An 11,158-nucleotide genomic window follows, 5' to 3' on the forward strand; every position below is an offset into this window, starting at 1 on the left:
TGACCGGCTGGACTCTCGAGCCTAGAGTTCTAGCAGATCTTCATGAAAACCCCCTGGGTTCAAATCGAATGAAAGCATTAGCAAGATCGTATATCTGCTGGCCGAGTTTGGACATGACGTTGGAAGAATTGTGCAAGAAATGTGAAATTTGTCAAAGTCAGAAGAATAAACTGCCTGCTGGTATTCCTCATCCATGGATGTATCCCACAGCACCTTGGGAGAGTTCACGCAGATTTCGCAGAGTTGGAAGGTCAACATTATCTTATTATGATTGACGCTTATTCGAAATGGTTGGAGGTGCATGAAATGGGCACTAGTACAACGGCTAGTAGAGGTGATGAGGCGAGTTTTCAGTTTTCATGGCATTCCAAGACGATTGGTGACAGATAATGGTCCACAAGTCAGGTCAGTAGAATTTCAGGAGTTCATGAAGGGAAATGGTGTCAAACACCAACTCACCCCTCCGTATCACCCATCGAGCAATGGACAAGCAGAACGAGCAGTTCAAATCTTCAAGAGATCTATGGAGGCACGACCTAAAGGACGTACTATTCGACATCAAATATCTATACTACTGCTGCAGTATAGGTCGACTTCAAATACCTCAACAAGAAAAACGCCATCCGAATTGCTAATGAAGAGAGTCTTACGAACAAGACTAAGCCTTGTTAAACCTACAGTTGGAGGAGAGATTCGAGACAGACAGGAGAGCCAAACAGAAGCTGCATCCAGAAATCGTGAGATATTACCTGGAGAATCAGTGGCAGTATGGAACCCAAGACAAGATAGTCGGGGACGATGGCTTTCTGTAACAGTAGTTCAGAATCTGGGACCGAGCAACTATCTTGTAAACGTGAATGGTCAGGCTAGGTATGTTCATGTAGACCATATATTACATCGTGATATCAGAAGTTTTCCACAGGATGTACATCAGGAGCAAGCTTCCAATACTCGTGATAGTACAGCGACTTTGATTCCACCGCAAGCTGGAAACTATTCCGAAGTCAGTGCTGAGAAGACAATGTCATCAACAGACTCTACCAGGGAAGACTCGGTGCCAACTACTCCTAGCCACCCTGAGTTAACAGAGACACAGTCGGAACAGACTGATAACATGCCAACAAAGAAACCAATTGAAAAGTCAACAGAGAGAAAATCGACAATATCCCACAAGGAACAATAGCAGACCCCAAGAGATATCGAGAGATTTAGTGGAAGGGAGTGTAGTAGAGTAAGGGACAATGGGACTACCCCTAGTACTCATTAGCATACTGATAGAATATGACACTATATAGTACTGTGGCATGTGGTTAGCCAGTCTTGTGTAGTCTGGTGTAGTATTGCGTAGACACTGTAAGCGAGCTGCAATAGAACCAATATATATAGTCAGTAACGACACAACACTCACCAAATACTAAAACTTGTTGAAAGAAAGATACAAGGCCTGGTATCTTCCTGCAGGAAACCTACGGTCCAGACAGCCACAGAAGCAGAGAATCGGCAACGAGTTGTTCAGATGATTCCCCGTATGTACACAAGTCTGACTCTCTCGAAGTAACTACTTTAGGTTTAACTTAACCATACCAAGTACTCCTAACACGCCCAAAATTCAGCGAGACATGATCTATAAACTAATCTAAGAAGGGTCTCCTTCTGAGGCTCCACGATTGTATTGACACAGTCGATACTTGCGTATAACATTGGGGTCCCAGTTTGCTTTAGTCAATAAATCACAACTTGACACCATATGTCTCACAATCCTTACCTTGAAATGTGCACAGATATCGGTCTTCCTTGCTAACCAACAATCAGAGTTACGCTCATGCAACATACGGGTACTAAACACGCCCACGCAAGTAATTTTATGCTTTATTTCTGCGTTAAGGTAAACTTTTGCAGTAAACGGTTGCAAAGGGTTGTGTCATGAAGTCACAGCTTTCATCTGAGAGATAGTTGATATTGGAGAGAGTTCCCCTTTAACCAATTACTGTTAAACCAATCAGAATTTACAACAAACATTCCGGTTGTAAGTAGCTGATTGGCTTAAAGGCTATTTCCAAAATCATTCTAAAGTCCATTCCAGCACTATAGGTGCAGTGTGGGAAAGTGTACTAGATCTTGGTATCTCCGCCGCGGAGAGATATGGCCGGATCGACTCTTGAGCCTACTACTATCCCAGGAACTGATACCTCCCGAACGTACGTGAGGAGGTGGAGACACTGGTGTAGATTAGCTAACAGTCAGAATGTTGCTCAAATACAAGCTTCCTGAATACAACATAGGCAGCTAAAGAGTAGATTTCATCACCCTAATACTTGCATTCCTTTAGAACACACTAGACAGCGAACTAGACACGTCTCCAGAGTCACAAGCGAACTCAATTCAGAGCTTGAGGATACATCTGCATCTACTTTTGTCAGCAGCATTTCAGATTTCTGCAGCTATTCTAGAATGCCACAAGCTTGTAAATGAATGTTTACATTGTGTTTAGCAGACGTCATTGACGTAGCTAGGCTTCAATTTTCTATTTTTTCCACTAGACAGTCCTAGCTGACAAAGTCCTCACACACAATTCCCACACTGCACCTATTGTTGGAATGGACTTTTAGTACAGTATGCGTTCTGATACGTGTACAGTACGTATTATACAGGGGCGCCGGAAGCAAACGAACACTGGTACGGCCTAACGTGCGCTAAAGGGCGTGGCTACTCACGTGATTATTCGCAAGAGACGTTGCAGCCATGACAGAAACTGTCACGCCGACAATATCCGGGTATCATGCCTCGGACTGCATCCCGTTTGTGTCCACATTTTACTTCTCTTTTTAAATTACGTCATAATCATAAACTGGGCTGCCGATAACAAAAAATATTAATTATTTAATTAGCTATATCATTAGACCGGAAGTTTGCGGCAAACAGTGTCTGGCGGAAGCACATACTTTGAAAACTGGTCCGGCCATGGCTGGACCAGCCAGACCGGCTCCGGCACCCCTGGACTATAGACTACAGTGGAGTCTGCTTAACTCGAACCTTCAACGGACCATGATAACAGTTCTACTTAAACGAAATTCTACTTATCAGAAAAGCTCCTCGAGCTCTTTTCTTGTTCAAGTCCGTCTTTCCTCCGTAGAAAAGCCTTTGGTATCTGTCTTTATCACGAAGTATAGTCGACAGCGTGTTTGGCGCTATTCCAAAGTCGCTCGCAATTTCTTTCTTTCTCTTTCCACCACTTTCAACGCACTGTATCAACTCAATCTTTCTCTTAAGCGACAGCGTTACCAACTTTCGAGAGCTCGAACGATAACGTTCTGATGTATGTTCTGTCGACATGTCTGGACACAGACGACGTCTGATGCAGTACAACCACGTGCCGCAGTGACGTGATCATTTCTTCAAGTTACCCGGACATTTCTCATGCACGGGTCTGCTGCATTGATCGAGATAGGCGAAACTTCGACTTACGCAAATTCGACTTACCAGGAACTCTTTGTATTACTTCGATCGGCATTCAACCGGGACCAAGAGAATCCTTCGCGCTATCCGGAAGTTCGACTTACGCGAGTTCGACTTATGTGGACTCCACTGTAATCGCGCGCTTCGCGCGCTTTCTGGTCTGGAAGTTCGAGGCCATTCAAAAACTATTTGACTGTAGCGTGCGTTAAGTTTGCTCCTTAACGTGCGTTAGACTGCTTCGCTTCTAATTTGCTTCCGACGTCACTGAGAGCTGCTACCCATTTAAAAGTTACGAAGATGCACAAGACGAATTCATTATTGCCATGCACGTTGAGGTACACTGTACACTAGTCTCTTGCACAACCCGTTTAACGCGCGCGAGGAGCGGAGAGAAGGCGGTGCCCGCGCGTGAAATGCAAAATAGTCACGTGTCTGTTGAGTACATTGCATAGCTTGGTAATTAGCTAATTAGCATTTGACCTCTATTGGCATCCTGTCCTGTATCAATTAGCTAGCCAGAAGTCGTGCGGCGTTTCGGCAACTCGGGACAACTCTCTGACAGTTACAGCTAAAGCAAGCTAGGAATCGGTACTCTCACGATTTACAGCTGGAACTCTCTACTTACCGCAATTCTATCGGCGGCCACATGCAAGTAGCTGTGTACGTAACGTAGCTAGACTGTCATTCTTCTACGAGGAGCTTGCTCTATACAACAGGTTTGATCATTGGAGTGCTTGATAATTTAATGCATTGTTCAGGAACGGATCAATATGGCTGTTTATCACTTGTTCATCTCGATCTCTAGCTAGCTTCTACGATAGGCTCGCGATCGATCGTGTAACGTTGACATTTGCATTCCGTTACACTGCAGCCTTACTGTAACATCACAACCTTTATCTAGTATAGGGTCGTTCAAAACATACAAAAGTTCTTGGAAATTTCCAGAGGACAGAAGTATTTCATTGGTCAGTGGTGTCGCTAGAGTTACGCTAGCCACGCCCTTTGCGGGCTAATTTTAGCGGCGCTATTAGTAGAGTCTCGTGTAACCTAGCCTCGTACCCAGGCTTTCTTGCGCGCCCGGAGAAGAGTGCCTGGTACACGTTGTATTCGCATGCGCGCATAAATTAGAAGGAAATCGTGGTAATGTCTGCACGCATGCGGAACCGGCGTTGTTTAGAATCTCGAGCCGATAATGTCGCGCGCAATGAGACCCAATTTGGCAAATGGTGAAGGCAGAGCTTCTGGTTTTGATATGGCGTTGCACTATGCTCTAGGCAAGCTTAATGTAGAGCTGAAGGAGCAGCAGCGTGTTGTCGTAGAGCACATCTACAACGGAAACGACGTGTTCATCTGGCTTCCTACAGGATACGGTAAATCGCTGTGCTATCAACTTATACCGTCTAGGGTTGACTGTAAGCTAGGGAAATGTGGTGAAGAAGATTGTTGATATGTCGTCATTGTCGTGTCTTCTCCAGTATCGCTGATGACAGAACAAGTCAAAGATTGCGTGATCACGGAGTTTCACTTGCCCTGTAGTCTAGATCTAGGGCTTCGTCACTACTGAACACGGAAGCTGTTTCACTGCCGATTGAGCGCGACATTATCGGCTTAAGATTCTAGACAACGTCGGTTCCGCATGCGTGCAACATTACCACGATTTCCTTCTAATTTATGCGCGCATGCGAATACAACGTGTACCAGGCCCTCTTCTCCGGGCGCGCAAGAGGGCCTGGGTACGAGGCTACGTGTAACCTAGCCTCGTACCCAGGCCCTCTTTCGCGCCCGGAGAAGAGGGCCTGGTACACGTTGTATTCGCATGCGCGCATAAATTAGAAGAAAATCGTGGTAATGTTTGCACGCATGCGCAACCAACGTTGTTTAGAATCTCGAGCCGATAATGTCGCGAGGAGTGAGACCCAATTTGGCAAATGGTGGATGAAGGCAGAGCTTCTGGTTTTGATATGGTGTTGCACTACGCTCTAGGCAAGCTTAAGCTGTGTAATGTAGAACTGAAGGAGCAGCAGCGTGTTGTCGTAGAGCACATCTACAACGGAAACGACGTCTGCAGCTGGCAGAGGCGTAACTAGGCATGAGGCAACCGAGGCAGTTGCCTCGGTAAAAAAAAAGGGTGTGGCGTTGCAAAAACTTTGCTAGATGTATCAGTTAGTAGATAACAGGAAAGATCGGGCATTCTGCACGCGGTTACCGAACAGAAGAAGTCCTCTTTCACCACTGTTCTCGCACTTAGCTAGCGCACGTTCACGGCACGTGAAGCACTTGCCACACACGTGACTGAGAAACCTCGAGGTTAATTAATTAATTAATTAATATTAACTTGCCTCGGTAAAATTTTAATGCTAGTTACGCCCCTGAGCTGGCTTCCTACAGGATACGGTAAATCGCTGTGCTATCAACATACACCGTATAGGGTTGACTGTAAGCTAGAGAAATGTGGTGAAGAAGATTGTGGCTAGGTCGTCATTGTCACGATCGTGTCTCCTATAGTATTGCTGATGATAGAACAAGTCAAAGATTACGCGAACGCGGAGTTTCACTTGACCTTGGGTCTAGATCTAGGGCTTCATCGCTACTGAACACGGAAGCTGTTTCACTGTCGATTGCGCGCGACATTATCGGCTCGAGATTCTAAACAACGTCGGTTCCGCGTGCGTGCATATATTACCACGATTTCCTTCTAATTTATGCGCGCATGCGAATACAATGTGTACCAGGCCCACTTCTCCGGGCGCGCAAGAGGGCCTGGGTACGAGGCTACGTGTAACCTTGCCTCGCAAGCCAGGCTCTTCCGCGCAGTCGCTGAGCTAACCGCACGTGAATCACACGAGGAGGAGGAGCTTTTACCGGAATTGCTCCAGCGCGAGAAGAGCCTGGTCGCTTTCGAGAACGTCATAGTGACGTGGTACCCCCGATCTGGTTTCATAACTTGCATAAGGCTAATTCGATTTCCTAGAGAGCTCGTTAATGTAATTGCGCTGATACATGAAGCAGAGAGGTAGCACTCCGCGGAGAGCGCGTGAACACGAAATCCATTGAAGCTGTTGATGGACAAAGTGCTGGTGAATAATGAGCGTAGGAATGGCCTACATGGGACTGGTCCGCTGAACCTACACTCTGCAGCAACGTTTCTTTCTATTGAACTCATCTGCAGGTTTGCGCGAATTGAAACCGACGTAGAACTGTTCACCACTCTTGCGCGTCTACTCTGACATCTATAGTCTGTGGGGGAAATGGTATGAGAACTGCCGGCCCAGTTTCACTCAATGGTTCATGAAAACAGTGGCCTAGAGCTTGCATGTTGACCTCTCCACGTCATGATCAGATTGGCGTGTATTGCTAACGCAGTCTATGTGACGGTACTTTCGACTCGGCAAGCAGCACTTTTGTACGATATTGGCTCTCCTCATGGTGAACTGGAAACATCTAGGCATGGGAAAACAGCAGTGCAGTGGACCTACCATGTTCAGGAAGTGTAGAGTTGACTCGTAGTTGCACGTGTACTACGTACGACTTGTTTCAATGCACGGACTCTGACTGCTAATATATACACTAACCGCGTACAATGAGTTCATTTCTCAAACTACCGCGCTGCAGATCTAGATTCGGCGGTGTGCTGTTGGCGAAACTGAATGCTGAAATGGAGTCGTGACACTGCAGAATATTACATGGCTGAGCTGTCTACATACGTACTAGAAGCGAACGATGATGTCGACTACGTACTTCGTGCAAAACAAGCAAGTGCGTGAAGCGATGTCGCGTGTTCTCAACTTTCATACCTACATGCTTACCTAATAGAATTAGCTTTATCAAGCTATGAAACCGGATCGGGGGTCCCACGTCACTATGACGTTCTCGAAAGCGAGCAGGCTCTTCTCGCGCTGGAGCAATTCCGGTAAAAGCTCCTCCTCCTCGTGTGATTCACGTGCGGTTAGCTCAGCGTCTGCGCGGAAGAGCCTGGCTTGGCTATCGTATAACCAGTCCTTTCCCTTTGTGACATCCGAACCACGTGTAGCCATTCCCCTCCCATTTTTTTGACACGTGGTCGGCGGGGAGACGTCTGTCTAGTGACCCCCTTGAATAGGTAAATAATTCATGTAATACAGTATGATATTAGAGGCGTACTGTACCTGGCGCATTTAATGGGTCGGTTCTATTGTAAATATATATATATATATATATATATATATATATATATATATATATATATACACACACATATATATATATACACTTAATAATTCAATATTTTATTCTTTCAAAGTACGTCCTTACAGGACAACGCCAGTCTCTTTAGAATCAGTCTAGAATTAAACAACCACAAAGCTACTGCAAGTTGTTCATGCAAACTAGTAATTGTTCGACTAAAAGTTTGTCCATTGTGAAGTGATGCCTTGCGTGCTCTAATTTTCAATGTGCGTAAACTTTTCGGGGTGTACAGACCAAAAGACTCAACAACAAGTGGTTCGAGTATGCTTCCTGTTGCGGATATCATCGTTTGATGCCGTAAGACTTTCTCATCTTCCTCAGCTTCTGCTGTTGCACCTGCATAACATGCTGCTTGCACTAAATATGACGGCTGCAGGGAGTTCCTCACAGTTACATCGAAATACGCTGGTAAACAATGTTGAAAGTTAGGATGAAATATGTCGCCTGGCATTTTCCCCGAATCACTTGAACAACGCTGCTCACGTCGACAGTGGGAATCGTCTCCCAATAAAAGTGTTAATAATTAAATTTAAAGACCTCGTCACAGAGGGCATCGTGGCGCTTTAATAAGATCAGGTTGGTCTTCTGACTACAGTCATGTAGGTTGTCTCCGTACTCACCCAGCACCGTACCACAAGTACAAAGACTAGACTGTGGTGGAGAGAAAAGATGGGAAGGCCGAGACGGATCCGCATTACCTCTGCTGGCACGGCAAGGTCGAGATTAGGGTTAGGAAATGCCCGCAACCATGCACCAGCATATTGAGCCTTATTAGTACTTGTTAGTTAATTAATTTATCGTTGTATGCATTCATGAAGTATATAATTAGCAGCCTCCGACAGAATTCTCATGAAGTTAATTAATTTGACGTTGTGTGCAAATTCATGTTGTTACATTGAGTTCACATGCATTTTACTCTGCTCTGAAGAAGTAGGAGTCACACAGAATTTGTTATACAGAGTTATATTCCATTCAATTTTATCCCATTCTGAGAAATTAGTAAGACTGGAGTATCCCATGTATGCAAATTTACATGTTGTTGCAAGAGTATCCCGTTCTAATGTATCACAAAGTGTATTTCTGAAGAATTATCAACCAGACAGAATTCTCATGAAGAATTTCGTTCAGAGTTATATCCTGGTCAATGGTATCCTGTTCTGAGACTACTGATTGTTAGCTAGTATCCCGCTGAAGACAAAAAAATGTAACGGAGTGTCCCGTTTTAAGAAATCCTGTTGATTGGATTATTGATTGTTAGTTAGTATCCCGTTGATGACAAAAAATGTAACGGGGTGTCTCATCTCAAAAATCCTGTTGATTGTATTATTGGTTGCTAGTGTCCCGTTGAAGCCATTTCCACAGTCACGCTGCGTTACTTGGAAGACAATGCTACCGTTGCGAGGAACAGAAGTATCAAACTTGGCGTCTATTGGACGAGAATCCCGTTCGAATCCCGTTCAGAAACCCGTTCAGAAACATATCCGAGCAGCAGAAACTTGGAAGCTACGTGCAGTTGCGTACTCACCCGCCTAATCTGTTCCCCGTTTAGATACAAAGTCACGACTCGTCTGACTCTCGCCATTTCGACAGCTTGAACGTCATCCATTCTAATGAATATATATATATATAATATAATATATATATATATATATATATATATATATATATAATATATATTAGATATATATATTATATATCTATTATATTATATATAATATAATATATATAATATATAATATATATAATATACAATATATATATATATATATATATATATATATATATATATATATATGTATTATATTCTTATTGCAGATAACAACTACCCGTCCCCTGCCAAAGTTGGCAAATCCCAAAAGTCAAACTCAGCGTCAAATCGCTTTATATCATATATATATATATATATATATATATATATATATATATATATATTATATTTCTGATAAAATCTGGAAACAGGCCACATTACCAATTCGACTTGTGGGTCTTGGTCTACGGGAAGCGTCTCGTTCTGCTGCAGCTGCTTTTATTGGCAGTTGTAACGCCACAGATCGTTATGTGAAAAACTACTTGATCAACTGGTTTTGACTCTTCCTGGTGAAACACAAGCAAAGGATACTTTGATGAAACAGTTACCTTCTGACAGCAGTATAGATCCTTTTCGGGGTACAGCAGCCATGGGCAATTTCAAGTTTCATTAGACTACTCCCTTCAATCATCAATTATGGAGACGTATACATACCCCTGTAGGCGCATTTTTCTTTACCTCTTTTGGAAGAGTCTTCTAAGAAGACGCAGAAGAAGACGGCAGAGCCAAAGGTGTCAGAAGAGGTGTTCTCACTGAAACACTCAGAAGAGGTTGGAAGATAGAGACATATTGATTAGGTATCATGTCCAGACAGTGATGAATCGGTTGAAAAGACTTGTGTGAAGTTTTGATGTAAAGATCGATAGCATATCTGAGTGGAGAAGACGTAGAGACGATGGGAGTGAGTTCCACAGCTGTTGACCACGGTAAAAACGGTGCTTTTTAGAGCGTTTTTCCGAGGTCAGGGGAGTCGACTTGAACACATCTTTGGAAAACACGTGTCAAAGGATATTCGCGATGTCGTAAAGATGCAGGGCGAAAACGATAGCTGATAGACGGCGGAGCTACTCTCTGTTCGCGTTCACTGTGTATTTACAAAAATCGCTATAACTCCTGTGTCCTTCGTCGGTAAGCGACGATCTTGGCATCATACGAAAGCACAAGAGCCCGGATTTCTTGTAGACGCTAAACATAGCATGTAAATAAGACACTCGCGGGAGGATACAATTTTTGCATATCAAAGACCATTAGTCCATTAGAACGTTATGGTTACGATATGATTTACAGATAAGTAGTCACATAGGCAGATGCAATGTCAATTACTTCATTACTATTAATAATTAGTCTAGTGCAAAGCTTCATGCGTTCAGCAACGCTTGGTCGTGTTCGTCTGGGCTTGGCTGGTCAATGCAACATCACTATCAACTACCGTCACTTCGTAGTCGTCATCTATCTCATTTGTGATGTTACTGCTCTCCATGATGTCTTTCCTGCATCCCGTCTTTTTTCTAGAAATATTCTTCTTTTTTCCTCGTGTTTTGCACGTACTGTAAGTCACAGTGAAACACGTCTGTGTCAGTAACAGTAAATCCGGAGTCACGGTAAACAAGCTATTGATGTCATAATCACTTAGTAGGTCACAGGCAATTAGTTAAGTGTTTCTAAACCAACACAGGTGCTTCATTACATAGTTCCAGATTCACAGTGAACTCGAACAGAGAGTAGGCCATTGATACACTTAAAAATTAGATTTCCAAGTTGTTTGTTGTGCCGGAGAGTGAAAGAAGAGATTTTGAACTGCCGGCAAAGTTCTTCTAGGTCACCAGTGCGGTCGAAGTGGCGACGACCAGCTAGAACACGGATGGATTGTTTCTCAAGTAGTTGAAGACG

At 43.8% G+C, this 11,158-nt stretch overlaps 1 protein-coding gene across 1 annotated transcript; it reads left to right on the top strand.

The window, feature by feature from the left end:
• The first annotated feature begins 337 nt into the window (after positions 1-337).
• On the top strand, positions 338-1,183 carry LOC134183679 (uncharacterized protein K02A2.6-like). Its single transcript, XM_062651264.1, has one exon. It carries the CDS (start codon positions 338-340, stop codon positions 1,181-1,183), a length of 846 nt encoding a protein of 281 aa, XP_062507248.1.
• The last annotated feature ends 9,975 nt before the right edge of the window (positions 1,184-11,158 follow it).

This window comes from Corticium candelabrum, chromosome 8 (assembly GCF_963422355.1).
Source record: "Corticium candelabrum chromosome 8, ooCorCand1.1, whole genome shotgun sequence".
NCBI classification, from domain to species: domain Eukaryota; kingdom Metazoa; phylum Porifera; class Homoscleromorpha; order Homosclerophorida; family Plakinidae; genus Corticium; species Corticium candelabrum.

Excerpts from the sequence above, each read along its gene's own strand:
- LOC134183679 (XM_062651264.1), top strand. The coding sequence starts at position 338 with ATGAGGCGAGTTTTCAGTTTTCATGGCATTCCAAGACGATTGGTGACA.